This window comes from Chelonoidis abingdonii, chromosome 4, assembly GCF_003597395.2.
Source record: "Chelonoidis abingdonii isolate Lonesome George chromosome 4, CheloAbing_2.0, whole genome shotgun sequence".
NCBI lineage: Eukaryota > Metazoa > Chordata > Testudines > Testudinidae > Chelonoidis > Chelonoidis abingdonii.
Window position 1 is genome coordinate 92,322,003 of NC_133772.1, and position 21,775 is coordinate 92,343,777.

The 21,775-nt window shown below is 45.3% G+C and overlaps 1 protein-coding gene across 1 annotated transcript in view; it reads right to left on the minus strand.

Annotated features, from left to right (window-relative positions):
- Positions 1–21,775, minus strand: part of BAHD1 (bromo adjacent homology domain containing 1) — an 81,928-nt gene that overhangs the window by 8,257 nt on the left and 51,896 nt on the right. The window contains exons 2-5 of the mRNA XM_032802527.2: positions 14,145–15,788; positions 7,622–7,983; positions 5,272–5,431; positions 4,163–4,239 (exon numbers count right to left, since the gene is read on the minus strand). Of these exons, the coding sequence (XP_032658418.1) occupies positions 4,163–4,239; positions 5,272–5,431; positions 7,622–7,983; positions 14,145–15,771 (2,226 nt within the window). The 5' untranslated portion in view covers positions 15,772–15,788. The remainder of the gene's footprint in view (positions 1–4,162; positions 4,240–5,271; positions 5,432–7,621; positions 7,984–14,144; positions 15,789–21,775) is intronic.

A 21,775-nucleotide genomic window follows, 5' to 3' on the forward strand; every position in this document is an offset into this window, starting at 1 on the left:
AAGGTGGTTCTGCGGTAAATGTCGCAGTCATTCCTTCCGTCCGGGGAAGCACGCAAACAATCATTTCGCGCCTTTTTTCCCGGATTGCCTGGCAGACGCCATACCGCACGGCATCCATGACCTGTTCAGCCTTACCCTTTTTTTTTTTTTTTTTTTTATTTTTTTCTATTTGGATACAGCTCACCAGTATGTGTACCTGATGCCGCGGACAGACGAGCGTGCGATACCCAGCAGCGCTACAAGCAGCATTATTGCTTTGCATGATATGCAGAGACGTTATCAGTTCGCTTCTGTACCGGTCTGCCTGACGGCGCTAAATTATGCGAAGAAAAATGATTGGTGGTAGCTTTCCTATGTGCATTCTGGCTGCTATCGATGGGTGCCCTGCGTGTGAGATCGGCCTGGGGGCTACAAAGCAAAAACTGGAATGACCTCCCGAGTCAATCTCTCTATTTCCAAAATAGAGTCATCCACTAGAACATGGGCAAGTCACTATAGAACCAGCGTATCGAGAAGCACAGGGCTCTGTGTCAGATCTGCAGAAAGATGGCTACATGCCATGCACGGGGGTGGCCCTGGAAACAACCTCACCCATTGCTTTCCTCCTCCCCAACCTTCTGGGCTACCCATGGCAGTGTCCCCTTTGTTGTCATGAAGTTATAAAGAATCAGGAAAGAAACAGAGACTTGTTATGAGATAAAACAGGAGGCAGCCCCGGCGCTATGACAGTCCAGGCAGAACATTAAGCGGGCGGGAAAACCCATGCTGGCGCATAGAAGTCAGGCAGTACACAAATCTTCTTTACACAGAAAGCCGCGAGGCCTGATGATCAGCCCCAGTGCTATGCATGATAGACAGGCAGTATCCTGACTTTCTTCACATGAACATGCAGGTGACTGAGCGATGCACCGTGATAGATCACTTCATCTGTTTCTGTACCATTCTGGGACGAGGGTCTCTGGCCAGTGTCCCGAACCGCCTCACTTGAGTGCAGCGGAGCACTCAACGGGTCTGATTGGTAAGACGTCGGATATCAGTCATATTGCACGTCTGTCCGGGAGGAGAACAAGAGCCGGGATAACCTGCTCTTCACTGCTGCAGTATCACGTCTACAGCAGCATAAGTAGACTAGGGTGACACTGAATAGAAGTCAAGAACTGTTTCTTCGCTTTTCTTGTGCAGGGGCATGTGGGGCGGGGGTTGGGGTGCAGTGACGCAGCTATTCTCTCTGAACAACGCCAGACACAATGTGTTTTGACCCACGAAACTGGAGCTCAGCCAAAGTGCCTGGTGGATGTGGGAATAGCTGAGTCCTCAGCCCATCATGCTGAAGTGTATTTGAGTCTTGGTTTCCGTTACGTTTGGTCACGCAGACACTGTGTCCTGTGAGATTTTTTCCAACGCTTTGGCATTTCGTTTCTTAACGGAGCTCTGATGAGACAGATGTTGTTTCCCATACAGCATCAGATCAGTATCTCCGTAACAGGTCCATGCTGGGCTCTTTTTGGATTTGGGACTGCTATGCCACCGTGTGTGATCAGAGCTCCTTGATGGCAAACAGGAGAATGAAATCTAAATTTCGCGGGCTTTTCCTGTTTACTCTGCCAACGGCATCGAGTTCAGATAGCGCTACAGATGCGTGTTCACAGTGGTGCATTCGTGGATATCCGCCCGGAGGCACAATACCGTCGATTCTTCCGGCCATCTATCGAACACCCTATGTCGAGTAATATGTAATAGGCAGCCACTGAGATTTTTAAGCAGGGGGCTACGCCCATCACACCCGAGGGTTGGAGGGATGTATACAGAAACTGATTTAAAGAGCCCTTTATATCGATATAAAGAGCGTTGCAGTGTGGATGGGTACAGTGTTAAATCGGTTTAACGCTGCTAAAATCGGTTTAAACGCGTAGTGTAGACCAGGCCTCAGAGATACTGCTTCTCCAAATCTCTCATTTCAAATGCAATTGAGAATCTGTGTCTTATATTGTGATAAGTGCTTCTCACCAGGTGACCTTTCAGAACGCTGCATTGAGCAATATGAATGCAGCTTTTTCAAAAAGTGCTCTTCCAATACCAGACTCAGCAAGAAGAAGACAGCTTAGAGGGTAAAATGTCCTGTAATGTCTGTCAGGGGAGATATTACAAAAGGCCCAAGATGCAAAGAAATCCAAAGTAAAGACAGAATTTTTCACCCCATCCAGTCCCAACGTCAGACCTCTAGAACTGTATGTGGAAAGACTGGAGAAATTGCATGGCAAAGAATGAAACTTCTTACAATCCACGACTTTGTTTAGCAACTTAGGCAGAAGGCAGGAGCTCTCTTCCCACCCCACTTCCAATACCCTGGGGGACCGTCTCAGTTTTCTCTTTCCTGCACTGGAAATCTTTTCTGATTCATTTACACAAATAAATGATATGAATGGTACTTGGCCAACCTCTCCCACTAGCCTCTAAAGTACTGTAGTGATCAGTCTCAGAGTAAATAAATTGTTCCCTTTTCCTCTCCAACTCTCTCCCATCAACTGGAAGAGCTATTCTAAGTGATGAAAAATGGCAGTAGCCTCTTCTCCCCAGTCTGGATCTTGAAAGGGGGCATCTGAAGCAGTTAGGGACAGATTGACATGTGCTGCCACAGGGCATGGGCCAACCCAGCTGGAGCTAATTTAGTATCAGGTGTGGTAATCGGAAGTGAAGAGGATCTGGGGTAATAAAGGTGCCATTGTATAGGTGCCAGCAATGTGCTTTAGGGTTCATTTCACCTGGAGCCCCAGGGAAGCAGGGTTGGCAGAGGACAGGCTTCACTACAGCCTCAGGAGCAGGGTCAGAGTCTGGGAACATGATCAACAACTAGAAAAGCAACAAAAAACTAACCAACAAACAAACCCCAACCCGCAGAGGTGTGTGAATGTTTTGGTTCCCTCCTTAAATCAAGTTTACCTGAGTCATCCTTGGCAAGCCTATTCCACCTACTCAGCCCAGTGGCAGCTTCTCCTTTTAAAGCAGCTTTTGTACAGCAAGAGAGGTGTGGGAGGAGGAAAGTGAGGTAGTTCCTCCCTAACCTGACTTCTTGGTCTCTCCGCACTAAAATGCAGCTAGATACTCTCAGATTTCGTTTGTGGACTACAATGTCACAAGGTACCACACTGGTTTCCAAAAGAAAATCTGGGGATCATACACGCGGCATGTACAACTACTGAATGGAATTTAAAACCGGCACTTTGTGGACTTTTTGTTGGATGGAAAAATGGCAGTAACTCATTCCTCTCTAATCTCTCTGCTCTTTTGGTTTAAATATGTACCTTTTCCCCTCCATACAAAACTAAGCAAAGCAACAGGCCTGGGTTTGAAGACATATTGGGTCACAAGTTTTACTTTTAAAAGTGAACCCATTGTGCAGAAGGAGCACAGTATACTTCTTAAATCTGTTTTTAACTCCCCTAATAAAGCCACCCTTTTCTGCCCATTATACAAAAAGGGAACAGGAGCTTTTGGTCCCATATGACTAATTTCAGGCTAGAGGGACTGGACTGATCCCCTAAAAGAGGAGTTTTTAACAGAAAGTCACAAATTCAATGCATAGATTTAAGGAAACAAGGGACTCATTCGGATCATCTAAGTTGGATGCCCCGCATAACACAGGCCAGAGATTCTCACCCAGTAATTCCTGCATAGAGCTCATAACTTCTGGCTGAACCAAAGCCTATCTTTTAGAAAGACATTCAGTCTTGATTTAATATAAAACACAGCATCTTCTGATTCCCAAAACAATGCACCTTCCCCTAGCTCAAGTCAAATAACCTCTTTTCTAAAGTGGCATAGCACTGTTTTCAGACCACAGGAAATCGTAAATTTTAAAGCAAAGAAGATCCTGTGAAAGGTACAGATACTTCTGTTACCACCCATTCTTGCTACTTACAGCATCAGATTGCTTGTGTCCTACACGAAACACACTGGTTTTACTCATTCAACACAAAAATATGGTACCATCTGTGGAGCAGCCAGGAGATCAGTGTGACAAGGATCCTGCCTCCACGTGTTATGAAAGGCTAAGCATGAATGCTGAGCAGGGATATTCATTCCAGTCCCATCTCCCTGGAATAGAGTAGATCCTTGCCAAATATCCCCTAACTTTCCCAATGAGGTATTTGGGACTGCTCACCTGATGCATGCTGGGATTGCGACCTCCCTGAGTGTGCTCTGGTCTGTAATACCACAGGAGACTCATCATTAGCTCCCCTGGAAGGAGACAGGAGACATTTTAAAGTCCGTGATGAAAACATGCATTAAGGAGTATCACAAAATCCAGTTTCAGTTCTCCTGTTTCATCCATCAGCCCTTCTATTTCCATAGCTCTCACCTAACTGCAGCTATACCGTGATAAATATTTGATGCTGAGCTGTTTCCTTTTGTTATAGCAACTGACTAAGTAAAACAAGTGGCGTCACTATTCCATTGTACCTGCACCACCTAATAACTATTCACAGTCTCAGATGAAGAGATAACTAGTCAACAAAGCCAAACGTTCAAATGTGAAATAGCAGCTGAACTGGGATTTGTCAAGTACATGGGTCCAAGGTCTGGTACTTGCAATATTTAGTACTGGACAAATGTAACAAAAAAAAAAGCACTGCTAGCATGGTCGCAGCAGTGGCCTTACCATCTTAAGTTTTGCTATTTCACAAGCTGTCAGAGGTGTGACTTGCTCTGTATGATTTGGCATACTGAGTTTCCAACTTACACAAAGAATTAGGCTCTAGCCCTCAAGACCTGTCAGATATGGGATCTTACAATAAAAATCACGTTATTCCAGTTACCGTTTGGCTTGGCCCTATTACATGATTTCCAGTGCTAATATCAAGAATTTCTGCAGCTACAAATCAAATGCTTCATCTCCCAGATTACAAACTGCCTAGAACATTTGCAATATTAGTGCTTCATGAGATACCTGCTCCTACAAAATCACATGGGAGAAATTGTTCAAAGATCTTTAGTTGGTAGATTTGTTGCAAATGCTTTCAGGAGAATTACTGATTCTGAGTTAATGACTAAAAAGATGAAATTTCAGTTCTTGTATCAGAGGTCACCATGCACAGCTATAGGGCTCTGATTACCTAGCTCCTCCCCTTTATCACCAAACCTGTAGTGGTGAGTTATTCTGGTAAATTAGCATCCGCTACTCAATTCTGCCATTAACCCATTTCCACTCAGTTCTTTGGGATTTGATGGACAGAGGGTGAACATAATGTACTCTGGCTTTCTGCCCAGTACCTGTTTTTGGGTCTTCCCACAGCGCCGATATCTTTGCCACATAAGGCATAGATTTCTTTCGTGGTCCTGATTTCAAAAGGACCGTATCTCGTACCCGGATAATTTCCCCATCTCTCTCCACAGCCTGATAGCTCTTACGAACAGCTGGCTCTGGCTCATTCTACAGCATTGGCAGGGGAAAGAGAGACAAAAAGTTAGGCCAGGAAATACTTCAGAACAGCTAATATAAGCTGCCTTTAATCTTCCTGGTCTTGATTAAAACAGTTCATTAAAAGCCCTGTCCGAAGTGGTGCACCTTGGCTACAAGAGATCCCAGAGAGAAGTCATACAGCACAAACCCACTCATAGCATCTCTACATCCAAAGGGTAAATTTGAAAAGTGGGTGTGAACTATTTGCTAATGAACCTAGAAAAAACCCCCACAGAACATTCTCCTGGGTTCAGTAATCAAGTGTCTTCAGATCAGGTATGGCCACCAGTCTGACGTTCAGAAAGGCTATGCAGAAAACATGCTGCTATTGCTTCTGTACAGTAGATTGCAGAATCTTCACCATGCCAGTTTAAGAATCAGTCCTAGTCTAAAAGGAAAAAATAGTACTTTGAAACCATCTCACCCATTGTATTTTAAATGGATCAAAAGAGCATTCCTACACCTGTACACACACAAACCTGCTTTCAGGTAAGTGTTCTTGTGACAACAATTTTTTAATATTATCAACCTAGATATTGCAGGTTTCCAGCTGCTTATGCTACTGGTGCCATTGGAGACTAAATTTGTTGTTTGTTTTGAAATGTAATAGTTATGCGTCCTAAGAGACTGTTAAAAACTATTTGTAAGAATGCAACATGTAATTTGTCCTCTTGAAAATACAGGCAAAGTGAAATTCACTTTACCAACGAAATGAAGTGAAGGGGTTGTGACAACACAAATTGGACTGGTGCAAAAACATTTGGGCTGAGTTACTTGATTCTTGGCTTCTCATTCTTCCTCCAGCACCACAGCAGCACATCCCCTTGTCTCCAGCATGACAAATGAGCAAAGGAAAAGCCTAAAAGGTGAAGGTTGCTTTTCTGCTCTGCTCCCACCTGACCTCTTGGACATGAGGAACAAGAGTAACGGGCTCTGTCTCTATTGGTACATCTACAGTACAAAATCAAACCAAACCCAAAGCTGACATTTCCACTCAGGCTGGAGCCCGGGCTCTGAAACTCAGCAAGGGGGTTGGTCCCAGAGCCCAAGCTCCAGCCCTAGCAGGAATGTCTACACAGCTATTTTTAGCTTTGCACTGCATGCCAGAGTGTGTAGACCTGGGGTTTGAGACTCTCTGCTACAGGGTTTTTTTTGCAACGTAGATATACCCTGATAAGAGCCACCTATTCTGCCCCAAGACATGGGATCGTTTCCTCCAGATTTTTTTTTTTCAAAATTTGTGTGTACACTTTGATATTATGGATAAAATGAAGCCACAGAGCAGGGTAACCCCCTGATGCAGCAGAGTTGTCGCACAGGGACAAATCTCTACTCCTACAGGCTCAGAATGCCAGAGATCTGTTGAAGGGGAAGCCTAGTTGGGAAACCCACATGGAGAAGAACAGCTGGCTAGGGCCTATAAATAGGGCATAAAAGATGTGGGCTGGTGGAGCCCCCATTGGGCTGACTTTGTGTCCTTCCCAAGGCCGTGTACTGGGCAACGGAGGGGAATTATTGCTGGAACTACAGGCACCACCAATGGTTGACAAGACAAGCTCAAGCACCTTGGCAGTTGCTATTTTTGCCTTAGAATAGTCCTTAGACTGCCGCTTCCTCTACTCCCTGTAGTGGGGATAGAAGGTACCACTTGCCACTTCCCTGCTGGGGTTCACTGCTTTTCTGATCCAGCGCCTGTGTCCTGGCTTATGGGAGGCAGTCATCCCTCTCTGAATACAAACCCAGCAGCGCTCGTTATCAATTATCTGGGAAGAGGGGCAGGAGAAGCAGGTTTTCCTTTCAGGCTTTTTCTCTGCTTGCCTGTCATGCCAGACGCCAGGGCAGACCAGGGCATGTGCTGCTGCAGTACGGAGAAAGAAAGAGAAGCCCACGATCAAGTGGTTCAGCCCCAAAGCCCAGCAAAAATGTTTTGCACCAATCCAATTGTTCCCTTGTTAAAGAAATGCTGGATGACATCCAGTGAGATCGTGCTGTTACAGAGGTAATAGCAGGAGTGTCTCTGGAGAATGCTCCTGTACCTGCAGGCAAGTCTACCTAACCTGAAATCCTGCAACCTCCCTTCCTTGTCCCTACTGGATCTCAGTTTACTGTGCAGCATGCTTGGAGGCATACATAGGAAAGCAGAATTTTTCCAGCACTTACCACAACATACACGGCCTTTTCGCAGGCTGCACCCACGGGTATCCAGCCATTGGTTGCTCTCCTCCTGCTGATGCGCTGCTGCTTTGGATGAGAGTGACCTCCTGCTGCTTTGCTATCACAGGCATGTAAACAGCCCGCAGTATTTCGAAGACCAGATTTGGAGCCACTGGGGGGCTTGGAGCTCTGTGGACACTCTCGGGCCATGGTCTGGGGTTCCGAGTTGGGAGTCTGCAAGTGAGGAACTGGTTCTGCAGCTGGTGGCACACTGGGCACAGGGCATCCTGAGAGTGGGTGGGCAGGTGATGCGGGGTGCCCTGCCACAGGGATTGTGAGGCTCAGCTGGTCCAGAGATTTGCAACTTTCTAACAAGAGAGAGGGAGAAGGGAAGAGTGATATATTTGTACCGCAGTCTCTTGATAACGACTAAATTAGTAGGATGATCCTAAGCTAAGCACTACTTTCCTACAGAATTCTCTTTATTGCACTACTAGCAGTAGCCAATACTTATATTTAAGGTAAACATAGACCTTCTGTGCTAGGAAGCATTTTGTACTACTGCTCGATTCTAAAAGCACTTGAGCATGCTGCTTTGAAAAGCAGTGAAGTACATCCTCACTATGACAAACCAATTTGATATGCCCCTCAGTAGTGCCAGCCTTTCATGTACAAAGGGCTGGGTTAGCACCCTAAGTGATACTAGACTTCAGTGATTCCAGCCTGTCAACATACATGTAAAGGTGAGTAGCAGTAGGGCTTACTGTGTGAGAGGATGAGAACTCACAAAGGACTAAACTACACATTAACCATCTGTCAGGGACTGTCTACAAATACTCAACCCTGCCTCAGCTGGGGGTGGTGGACTAGATGACCTCTTGAGGTCCCTTTTAGCCTTACATCTATCTCTCCGTACTAATCCAAAAGCCCAGTTTCCTTCAAGGTGCCAATGCAGATACTCAGTTCAGTCAGTGGAAGTGAAGAGCTTTCTCTAATGAGATCCAGAGCAATGATAAAACATAGGGCGAGCTTGAAACAAAGAATGGGCTGTTGCCTTTAGGACAGCCCTATATCCCAGAAACAGACAGATTTACTACCATATGCTAGCAAGTCAGCTGACAAAGCCTTCCAAAAGCATCCCAAAGCATTTTACAATGATAATACACAGCCAAAATTTCCAGTGCCAGAAGTGTTCAATCCATGAAATAAGCCTGAGTAAAAAAGAAAGAAGCTTAGATCGGAAGAAGTCTAGTGACACAGCATTATCATCTCGGGCAGGGAAAGAGCCCCCAGCTTAACAAACAGCCCAGTACATACGAAAATCCCCATGCTTCATAAATCTCAAAGCATGCATCCTGGAAATGCCAAAAGGGCAGCTTGAGGCAATCTCAGACAGCACTAAGGTTCACAAAGACAGTTGCTTTGATACATCTGCAGGTCCTCAAGTGGGCACTGCCTTAAAAATCAAAGCAGTTTAAGAGAATCAGCGTAATAACTGATTCAATTTACAGAGTGAAGCATGGCTGAGGCTGCTCCAGACAGCAGGAAACTGCTGCCCTCTGCCTCCCACTCAGTGAGCTGTAAAAGGTTATGAAACAATCACCATCCTTGGATATAGGAGCAGTAACAAAAGAAAGATGCATTCACAGATTAGCAACAACAGCTATAAAAACAAGTACATCTAATAGAGCTGGTCAGAAAGATTCTCGATCGCTCTGCTTGCTCGGTTTGTAGCAGCATGGAAGGCTACAGATGTAGAGCACTGTTCCCCTGGGAGGAGGAGTGTTTCCTGTCACTCAGCAGCTTCCCTCCAACTCTTTAGCTGATGGGGTTAGTGGTGATTGTGATGGGTATTTAAAAGATGGTGAAGTGGGAAGAAGAACATTGGAAGGTGCAGAGCGGCACACAAGAAGAATAGAGCAGTTGTACTAATAAAGGGGAAACAGCCCAGAATGGTGATGTAGGAAAGTCTTAGGAACTCGTAAATGGACAAGCTGATATGTCTTGAGTCAGATTTGGGACCACTTGGACAGCCATCATGAGCAGCTCTATTTAATGGTGTGAAGATTAGGCACTGAACTCTGGCGCCCTATGGCCTAGACACCCAGGCTAATTCCACAGATGACCTTGATAGTAATGTAGCAGCCTCAAGGACACTGAGGTCACAAGCCCTTTTCAGTTCCAAACTGAAGCATGACAAACGACTTCACACTAATACAGGGGTTCTCAAACTGGGGGTCGGGACCCGTCAGGGGGTCGTGTGGTTATTATTTGGGGGGGTCACGAGCTGTCAGCCTCCACCCCAAATTCCCGCTTTGCCTCCAGCATTTATAATGATGTTAAATATATTTTAAAGTGTTTTTCATTTATAAGGGGGGGGGTCGCACTCAGAAGCTTGCTATGTGAAAGGTTCACCAGTACAGAAGTTCGAAAGCCACTGCTCTAATAGCTACCCACCTTAAGAAAGGGAAAGACTTCATTCAACCAATGCTCAAGGGGACCACAAGAACTCCATCATGTCCTACATTCCCACCTGCCATGCAAACATTCCCACCACTGAAAATGATCTGCCCAGGTTTAACCTCTCTAGCATCCCTCCACCACCCATTAATTCATTGGCTTCAAGTGCTACCAATAAAGCATCCCCCATGTCTAAAAATAGATAATCATCATGGCCAACTCCTCATCCAGTCTGCTCAGTCTTAACCCCATTACCCTGTGTGCAGTTTTACATAGCAGGCTGCTGTCACTGGAAGTAATCCCTCTCTTTCTCTCTGCCAGATATGGCACACAAACACAGCCCACGGCACCAGCCTAATCCCTTCACCTGTATACAGCAGACCCCCATCATTCACCTACAAGTGAACACATCCTCCCTCAAGAATGAGACTGGCACCTCATTCTTTCAATGCACTGTGCTACTCTGAGTACAAAATTAACACCTGTCCCCTGTAAAGAGAACGCTAGTATCTACGAGCAGCACTAACTAAACCCATCACTATCAGAATGACTGCGTTCAAAATTAGTTACCTCTACAAGGGCAGGTTGGCCTCACTCGGTACCCAGCTAACCTCTCTAACAACCAGGGGCAGCTCCAGGCACCAGCACGCCAAGCGCGTGCTTGGGGCAGCAAGCCGCAGGGGGTGCTCTGCTGGTCCGGCGAAGGCAGCAGGCAGGCTGCCTTCGGCGGCATGCCTGCGGAGGGTCCCCTTGATCCCATGGCTTTGGCGGACCTCCCACAGGCTGCCACCAAATTTGCGGGACTGGGGACCTTCCACAGACAAGCCGCCGAAGGCAGCCTGCCTGCCTGCCGTGCTTGGAGAGGCAAAATGCCTAGAGGCGCCCCTGCTAACAACAGACTGTAATCAACAAGAATATAGATGCAAAGCACTTGATATATCAAGCTGGCAACACTGGAGAGATCAACCTTATCCCCTCTTCTCTGCATATGACATTATTTGGGTTAAGTAATTCTTTAACTCACTGACCTTTCCAGGGAAGACTCAGATCTTTTTCACAAGGCTCAACAAACCAGGTCTAGAACATTAAACTTTATTTATGCTAGAAGAGACCTCCCTCCACAATTCACTCAGCAAAAGCAGAAACTCTAGGGTTTTCCAATTTTGCAGAATTCTAAACGGAAGATACTCGGCAAAAAAGACAAGAGGGCCTGTCCACACCTTTGAACACACACAATGCAAATGCACCACATTTAAGAAGTGCACTACCTTGCTATTTGCCTTTAAAAAGAAAAATCTATAGCAGGTGAAGTCTGGAGGAATACAGCAGAATTGGAGAAATCCTACCTGTGGGACAGATTGGCACTACTCATGGCATCTTAGCTAATTATCAGCTTTCCAAGAAGGGATGACATCAATCTTCTCCCTCTGCATAAGACATCAACTTTTCTCTCTCTACATAGGAAATCACTGAGAGCACCACCAAAATACCATCACACCCCTTTCATCTGAATGTTAAGCTAGCATCACTAAGGTGCCTGACCCAATTCCTTTTAGCATAGTATAGATTGGCATGACTCAAGGCAGTACGTCAAAGAGCAGTATTCTTATTTCTGAACTAGTCTTCGCACAAGTATTATTCAGTTATGAAAACACAGAGCTATTACTGAGACTTTTATGTTACTGTCTAGCCCTCAGGGTGGGGAGGGGGCTTCCACACCAGGACAGCAGAGAGATATTTTGGAAAAAGGAAATCTACACTTTGCTCAACTGCTTCTGAGTTACAGCACCTTCTTAGAACAGAAGGAGACCATAAAGCCCATCTCATCCTGTACTCTTGACTTAGAAGATTCATCCGTCTACCTAAAATCCTCCAGCAGTTTTAATTGGATAAGTTATCCTTCCCTTTGAATCCTAAACTGTACAGCATTGCTGCATGTAGCCGCATCTTCAGAGACAATTCCATCTCAGAGGTAAATGAAGCAATCTCAGTTTACAGATTACACTGTATTTTGGTAATAGCAACACACATCTCGTTTACAGTTTTGTGGCTTTTATGCTGAAAAGGTACTGGTATACGATCGCCCTGGCACAACAATTCTGGTAGCCAGTTTCAAATATGTAAATAGACATTTTTCTACATAGTGAAGGCAAAGCTCCTGGATAAAAACCATAGTACAAAGTCGATGGATAACATAGCTAGAAAAAAAAACTGTACAAATACCTGAACCATTTATTAAACATATTATGCTTCTGGATTTCAATCTCATAGGCTACACACAAAAAATCAGAGAAAGGGATCTAATGCAGTGTTTCTCAAACTGGGATTGCCGCTTGTGTAGGGAAAACCCTTGGCGGGCCGGGTCAGTTTGTTTACCTGCCCCATCTGCAGGTTGATCGCGGCTCCTACTGACCGCGGTTCGCTGCTCCAGGACAATGGGGGCTGCTGGAGGTGGTGGCCAGTATGTCCCTCGGCCCGCGCCGCTTCCCGCAGTCCCCACTGGCCCAGAGCAGCGAACTGTGGACAGTGGGAGCCGCAGTCAGATGGAACTGTGGATGGGGCAGGTAAACAAACCGGCCGGGCCTGCCAGGGGCTTTTCCTACACAACCAGCGACCCCAGTTTGAGAAACACTGATCTAATGGGATCTCAAGAATCCACTGACATTCAGTGAGTTAACTATTTCACTGCTAACATCTTTTGGTGTTTTTCCAAACTGGGTTGTGTGACAGAGTGCTGGGCAACAGCAGCTATACCAACAGTCTGATCACAGGATCACCAGTTAAATCACCCCGGAGGAAACCTGAGGAGATAGACTGGGGATGGGCAGGAGAGAGCTACAAGGCTAATGAATCCATCAGTCCAGAAGCAGAAAACACACAGGAAGGATGTGCTCAGTGGGGAAGAGAGAAAGACTGAGAATGGCACGCAAGCAGGCAGGCTTTTCAGAGTCAGAGCCAGAGCCAGAACCAGGAAAGCTCTTTCAGAAGGAAGATACTTTCTGTCTCCCCCACTCCTTGGCTGAGAGAGCAAAGGAGCATATGCTATTGTAAATACAGAGCTGCACAACTCTGGAAAGGTGGTGGGGAGAATACTGTAATGCATTGCACAAGGTGTTTGACTAGAAGGCTCCGAGCAGTTTGTGCCCAGAGAAGGGACAGGAGCAGGACAGTACCCTGTACCAGGCAGCACCTGCTGAAATACTCAATAACTTTGGTGTGTTCAAAGGAAAGAAAAAACCCAAATCAGCAATTTTGTGAGAATGCAATAAAATGTATTTTGGGAATTTCATGGTTCGCAGATCAGATACAGTGCAGAAGGCAGTGCCAAGTTTCATATACTGCCCTACCAGCATGCCTCAACCCTTCACTAAAGGGACGAAAGGGTCATTCGATTTCCATATTCTAGATTAGCCTTTGGATTCAGATGGAACTGTGAACTAGAGCTCTTATACACAGTGGTGGCCATTTGGGAAACTGGACAGCTCAGCCACTAGGAACTGAGAGGGATATTTCAGAGGTTTGAACACTGGCCTACTAAACGCAAGGGGTGTGAGTTCAATTCTTGAAGGGCCACTTAGGGATCCGGGGCAAAATCAGTACTCGGTCCTGCTAGTGAAGGCAGGGGGCTGGACTTGATAACTTTTCAGGGTCCCTTCCAGTTCCATGAGATAGGTATATCTCCACCCCCTCATTTCCCATAGATTAGACAGCCATTGTACTGTGGTTACTCTAACCTGGGCAGAATTCAAACCCGGGACCACCTTTTTTCTGCCCCAAATCTTACCAGCCTTCTGACTCAAGTTTTCCATCCCCATAAAACATTTTAATGGAAACAGCCTTCAGAGGAAAAGGAAGGAATGCCATAACATCTAGAGGTGTAGCTGAACGCTGCATCTTCCTCACCAACAGACAGTTCATGTCCCAGATTTAGCTAAACCCAATACATAGGAAGCATGCCTCTTACTTGGTCAGACCCAGGCAACGAAATACCCCGCTCTGCTGATCAGTGCACTAATCTAACCTTCTTCACTAAGGCATGCTAAGACCTCCATTTGTTACTTTGTCTTACCTGCTGCAAAAGGCATTTTGTAAGGGTAGCTGTTCCGTCCTGTATGCACACTGCTAATCCTGCTCTCCGGCACATGCATGACTCCACAAAGGCTGTAACTGTTAACAGCTGTTCCTTCTCCACAACAGTATGGAGAGTTACACCAGTGAAGTGGCTGGAAAGGAGTACCTGATGGTAAGGAAGTTGGAGATACCAAGAGCCCCTCACACGTAGACTGTGAAAGCTCATCCTTAGGGTAAACCGAGCAGTGAGAGTAGCCACTGTATCCACTTTGGCCATAATAAACATAAAACCCGTTCAATGGAGTCAAATCTGAAGATTCACAGAGACATCCACAATCCGTGTGATTTCCTGGCACAGGCAAGGGATGGAACTGCTGCACGGGGAAGGAAGGCTGATGAAATTCCTGTTTGGGAGTAGGAGATTTCTCTCCAGGTCTCCCATACTCAGGCTTCATGGAAGCTTGTCCACCCATAAGCAAAGGCAGTCTGTGATAAAAACCCTCTGTGCTATCACAGGAATTAGATAATGGTTCATAATTCAGAGATTCAATTTTGCCATGGAGACTAGGGGAGTCCTGATGGTCTGCTTTCCTAAAAGCACTTGCAGGAAATCCTTGCCAGCCATGTGGACCCTCCATTTTTACATTGGACATTTCCTTTTTGGATTTGACACAATTCTTCCTATTGGCTTTGGCCCACTTGAGCCTCGATTTGGAACAGTGGTTCTCAGACTTGCCCTCTCCATCTGATTTACTCCTCGGCTTCAGAGGTTGGTCTTTTTCATGGGTCAGTTTCAAAAATGCCACAGCATTGAGACTGGCCAATCTCTTTGGGGTGGGATGATAGGGAATTCCACTATCCTCCCTCTTTGTTCCATCTTCAAACACGTCATCCAATGAATGGTCAGAGCTATTGCATTTCTGACTAGATCCACTCTGACTCTTTCCCTTAACTGTTTTTACAGATGGTTTTCCCAATGAGGGCCAGTTGCCACTAGCTTTGCAGTGCAAGCCCTTAGTGCTGCAATCTCCACCGGCTTTGACAGAGTCTTTCCGAAAACGCCTGCCAGATAATAAGCCATCATCTCGTTCAAATAGCAGGTTATTCACTGCCTCTGCATTCAGAGAGGCTAGTCTTCGTTTCCTGGGCTCCAAAGGAGCAGCACTGGGTTCCTGTTCTGTTCCAGGACAAGTTATTGTGCTCTCTTCCCCAGGTGGATCACTCTTCCCTGCTCCCAGAGTCTGAACTTGTTCTGGGAAACAGGGAGGTCTGAAGTCATCCATCCAACTGGAGAGGTCTCTTTTTGTGCCACTCTGGGTCTCCTTTGACAATGATCCAGCCACGTCCTCTAGTCTGGTGAGAAGCACTTTGCACGTTTTTTTGTCCACAGAAGTGATCAGACGTTTCCTTAATGGGTACGTCTTTCTGATCTTCTGCAAATTCCTGCTTTTGTTCACACTCATAAACCCACTCTGGCAGTTTTGAATATCAGCGGTGTCTCCTTGCTCACTGCACTCTGCCTCAGTCCTATCCATTCTTTCACCGTCTACTGGTGACAAAGCTTGGCCAGCAGAACCAGCTGGATGTTTTAGAAGGAAAAGTTGTTTCTTCCGGGCATGAGTCATAGGACCAGGTTCCACTCCTGTAATCAAACAGAAAAAAATGTCTATTAATATCACCGAAAGGAACCCATCTCCTCCTGCGAAATAGGAAACATTTGAGGATGCTGGTTACTATACAAAATATAGTCTTTCTGGGTCATGGCCAGTTTAAAGCAATCAGAAAACAAGATGTAATGAGATGTGGTTTAACACTAAACCATAGAATATGACAGTAATTAAATATGTGACTGACACTGAAAGCCTCAGAAGCCAGGAAAAACCAGGGTTAAAGCCAAAACTTCATCCCTCACATGCCCTATTATGTCTAATTACTATTCCAAGTATGTTACATGAAAGTCCAGTCCCCAGTTAAACTGACATGATTTTTAATAGGTCACAGATTTTAATCAAACTAACGAAAGTTAATTTAAACCCATGCCCAAGGTGTATGGTATAAATACATTCTAGGTATATTTTTGATTACTTGTGTGTTGTTACAAGCAGGGCTGCTTCCCAGTCATTTCCCTGGACAATTAGACAAAAGATTACTGGGTCATGTGAAAGCTGAACTTTAAAGAAAGACAAATGGACAGAGACTTACCAAATATAACACACAAACTTAATATATATACAAATCTTTGTGCAGGTAAGAACTTGTCTAAGTGCTTCTCTTAACAATTAGTTTGAAATTTTAATTCTTTTAAGGTCCACTCACAACCTTTAAGTAAGCCATCTGATCTGTAGATAGGCCAGCATAATAACTGAATCCCAAGACCATGATTTTGGAAGGAAAAAAACTTTTGTTCCACTGAGTTAAAGTCTAACCTTTCATCCAGATTTTGAGAGTCAAAAACGCTATTCAAAACTGAGCTAACACATAACAAAAATACAAAAGAGGAAGTTATAAGCATCTCTCTGCAGAACAGGAACAGGTTCTTCTACTTGCATGGTTGAGTGAATGTATGATTGGTGTTTTTCTAGGATTTCAGTTCCAACTTTTTGCTAGATTTGCATTTTGAAAATTATTTCTGAGTTGGGACTTTTTAGGACTGTTGAGACAATGTCTGTAAAGTGACTCATGACCTCAGTTGTCTCAAAATATCTATGGACTTGCCCACTGACTGGATATATTTTTGGATCCATGGTCTTTGAGTTCATAATTACTGAAATGGGGGAGGTTCTTAATTTGCATAAGGGTGACCTAATCAAACGCTTAAGGTGATGCCAGTGACTTTAGAAGGAGATTCAATTATGATCTGCCATGGGACTCCTGAGGATGGATTCCCAATGGGAGGAACCAGCCATACGGCCATTCTCAAAAACTGGAGGACAAGAAGAAGCTAATACTTGTTACTTCAGGCTTGTTGGCCACAAACCGTGGCTTGCTTGCAATGGTTGTTGCAGTGGCTGCTGCGGACCTTGGCTGCTGGCCTCTGGCCATGAGATGCCACCGTGTCTGACCACATGGCCTGTGCTTCCTCCACCACCCAGGTGGCCACCAAGGGGTAGGAGTCCAGCAACATGCAACATCCAAGACTCAACATCTACATGCAAGTAACTTCTACCCAATGAGCAAGTCCACCACTGTTAAATCTGAGCCAACAAGAGCACTTGCTAATCTTTTCAACCACGTGCCAGCTTTCTTAGATTATCCACAAGAGTTGACACCCATCCTGCATATGTATCAGCCTTTCGGGTTTTGTTTTCTTTTCCATCTCTACCTTAACATTCTTCCACTTTTAACTCCAGCAGATGGCTAGTAGTGAGCAGGAGTGTGTATGGATAAAACCCACAGGATCTGAGAACTGCGCCTATAGAACAGTTTTGCCAGTACCCAAAACAGCCATAAGTTAACCAACTTTGTTGACTGAAAGATCGCACAATATTTCATGGGTTAGAAGTTGTACGCTGACTCCTGAGAAATCACGCTACTTTCACCTAAATTTGTCATTCAAATTTTAAAAATAACAAGTTATTATCTTGAATTGTATTGGAACACTTCATGTAACCCTATGACTGGGGATGGGTGGTGTGCAAGATTAGCTATTACCTAACAACCATTAATTTTCGAAAAGCTCCCTTAATTGGAATCAAAGCTCAAACATTAACTTGAAGCTGGGAGGGATTAGATCCTTCCTGTATTAGCTACTTGGCTGAAAGATAAGTATACTGGCTGACACTGAGATTGATAATATCCTCCCATTTTGGGGGGCTCTCAGTTATGCCTGTCTAAATTATTAGATAAAGCTGTTGATTTAATCCGGTTTAAATCAACCTGATGTATTTATTTATATGTATTTTATTTGATTCTTTCGTTTAGTTAATAAAATATATAAATTAGAAACCTGTTTGATTCAGATGTTTCTTTCAGATGTCAAAGTTCCAGATTTAACAAGTCCCAGGGTAAATAAGAAGCAACTCAGTCTCAGACCCCTATACTGGTGGTCCACTGAACTGCCTCAGAACCCTTCCATACTTGGTGCTGGAACAGAAACACTGTTGATTTTTGAGGGAAAGTTGATTCATGTACTGATCACTTCTTTCAGTAAGAGATGTAGGTTTTAGAACTTTTTGAGGGCCTGGAATGGTGAATACCAACTGGTCAACCTACAGGCTGACCAATTCCCCTTATTTTCTCATACATCAGTGGGCAATTTTAACTTCAAAAACATCAAGAGCAATCAGAAATAGGCAACAAGATCTTCTGTCCCTCTATTTAAAATAAATGAATTTTGTCATATTAAAGAGTCTTCGACTTATCCACCAAACAGGTACAGTAGGGGTAGTGGTAGTGCAAACACCCTACACAACCCTGCCCTGGAGGGAGCCCTTACACCAGACTACATGGACAATTGATTTGTTATAGTATGGCTATTTCTATGATCCTATTTCTTCTTGTCCCCATCAAAAGGATAAGTCTCTAGCATAAGTGCTCTGCAAAGAATTATCTCCAGGTTGTTCAGAGAGAGTCCCTTGAATTTGACATCAGCTGTTCCCTTCCTCTGCTAGCCCCCACCATTCCTTTGTAGGACTTAGTCTAATCCCCCTTGAACAGGAATTTCTTTCCAATATTTTAAAAATACAATTAATAAAACAGTTGTATTTTAATTACATCCAAGTCCAAAATGTCTGACTTAAATAGATATTCAAATTTTATTAATATCCCTTTCTTCTCTATCTTTTCTAGTGGCCAGTTACGACAAATTTTCCCTGAAATGAAAAAGACTGGTGCAGACTCACAAGGAATTGGATTTTTCTGTCAGTAAATATTACTCCTGAGGAACTCTGTGAGAACAAATTAAAAATTCTGTGCACAATATTTTAAAATTCTGCAAATTTTATTTGCTAATAAATAAATGTGGAGGCTCCAGCATGGCAGAGGGCAGTACAGGCTACTGGCTGCATGAAAGTGGGAGATCACCCTGCAGGCTCCTCCCTGCCCCATGGGACATGGACTCGGTGGTGAGGCTGCACCTGACTCTAGGGTGACCAAATGTCCCGATTTTATAGGGACAGTCCCGATATTTGGGGCTTTGTCTTATATAGGCATCTACTAACCCCAGCCCTGTCCTGATTTTTCACATTTGCTCTGTGACCACTCTACCTGACTCTGACAAAGTGCAAGAATTCAGTGTAGTGAGATCTAGGCAAGGGGGGAGAGGGTTCTGTGTGGGGCAATCTGGGTACAGCTGGCTCAGAGTGGGTGGTCTGGGTGTGTGTGGGGGATCTGGATGCACAGGGGCTTGTCAGAGGGGGGTTCTGGGTGCAGGGGCAATAGGAGTCTGCAGGGAAGTCCAGGTGAAGGAGCTTGGGGCTCAGCATGGAGGGTCTGGGCTTGGAAGGGGGATCTGGGTGTGAGGGGCTCACTGAAGAGATCATGTTGCTGCAGCAGTGGGGCTTGGTGGGGTGGGGATTCGGGTGCAGCTTGTTGGGGCTCCGTGGAGTAGGGGTCAATGTGCAGGAGACTCATTGGAGTGGTCTAGGCACATAGGAGATGGGGTTCATTGGGGGGGGGTTCAAGAGCTGGGGATGGTCTGCGTGCAGGGGTGGGGGTCTAGATGTAGGGGGGTGCAGCTTGGCAGGGGGTGGTCTGGGTTCAGGTGGGAGGGGTTCGGCAGGGGTCTGGATGTAAGGGAGTGGGGCCTGGCACAGAGGGCTGGGTGCGGGGAGGGTTCAGCCAGTGGATGGGGGCGGGGGTTCTGTGTGCAGGGGGATGTTTGGCCAGAGGGTCTGGGTGGTGGTGGTGGAAGGAGTATGTCCAGATGAACAGGGGTTGGGCAGACAGGGGAGCAGCTCCCTGTACAGTGATCCATCAACCCATGACTGAGGAGCAATGGGGATAGGAAGCAGGAGTGGTTGGTGCAAAGCTGGGGGAAGTTTCTGGGGGTGGGCTGGACCAGGCCCCAAATGCTCTGTGCAGGGGAAGGCTGCTTCTCCCCTACCCCCAGCTCATCTGGGACTAACAGCTGAGCCTAGCGCAAGGTAGGAGCCATCGGCCAGGGTGTCAGGTGAAGAGGGGCAAAACTCAATGGGGGGAAGGGGCTCCCAATGCAGTGGGTGAGGATCGGCGGGGTGGGGACTGGGTATGGATGCCTGGGGGTGGGCAACTGTGGGGTGGGTCTGACCTGGCACTGGCCGGGGCATCCTCAGCCCCACCCCACCCCAAAGTGACTTGCCTCTCCACTGGCTCCTCTGGGTGCCCGAAACAACACACCCGCGCTGCTGGGGAGGGGTGAGTGACCGCTCTTGTGGCTTCCCTTTGCTTCCCCATTACAAAGTCATTTTTCTGCAAGGAAGCAAAGAAATCTGCAGTGGACATGAATTCTGTGCACATGCAGTGGCACAGAATTCCCCCAGGAGTAAAATAAGGGAGCAGTTTACAGCCCAGGATACATCCCGTGCAGGTTTGGTGGCACAGCCAGTGCTACCAAGAGACTAACCGCTTAAAATGCTTTTAAAAAAAACTATAAATATGAATGCTTAAAATCATATGCCACCGCCCCTGAAAACATTTAGTAAGATGCCTTTCTATAGTAAGTATCACTTAGAATTCAGAAGAAAATTCATACACTCTCCCAACCTTGACTTTGAAATATATGTTCTACTGCACAATACCAAGACAGAACATGGCAAGTTGTGGTTTATTTATAGCTAGTAGTTTAAAAAAAATCATTCAGCACTGATGGACTCAAATCCCACAGATCAAGAGACACTGAATTTATGGCTTATTAGAATAATCTATAACCCACTAACAATCCCCTCCAACTTCTCCCCTCTCCTCTTCCTTTCTTCCCTTTGACTAGAGGGGTGTTAACAAGGCACCTCACCTTGAATGGTCCCTTGAAATATGTGTTTATTTATGTCAAACAATCTGTGCCACCTTGTATTTAGCTGTGACAGTCTGAGTACCTTTCCCAGACCTGAAGAAGAGCTTGAAAACTGGTCTCTCTCACCAACAGAAATTGGTCCAATAAAACATATTACCTCACCCACCGTATCTCTCTACACACCAAGAGAAGCATTTACAGTAGTTTATCATGTGAAGAGATTGCAATAGGTATTCTATACTAGAAAATAACACATTAAAAGGTAAAAGTATCAAGAATTAATATGTATCCAGATTCCATGTAATATGTTCAAGGCAGACCGATTTAAATCAAAGCAATTTAAATCATGGATTTTAATCATGATTTCAAGCAGCAAGCAGGAAACCCTTGATTTAAATTTATTTTATTTAGGTTTTGCATTTGTACGTGTTAGTTATTTTCCTAACGAAAGGTTGATTCCCATTGGTTGGTAACCATTAGAACATGTTGATTTGAAACTAAATATAGCTTTTATACTAAATTTTTTACTTCTTGTTGCTAACCAGGAGGATATACTATATCTACTGGGACAAAGTTCCTCCTCTACCTTGGTGGGTCCTGCACTTATTGGTGAATTTTGCTAGCCTCGGAGATCTTCCTGTGTTGGATCAAGAGTTGAGAGGTTTTGGGGGGAACCCGGGCTTGCTTTCTACCCCAGGTTC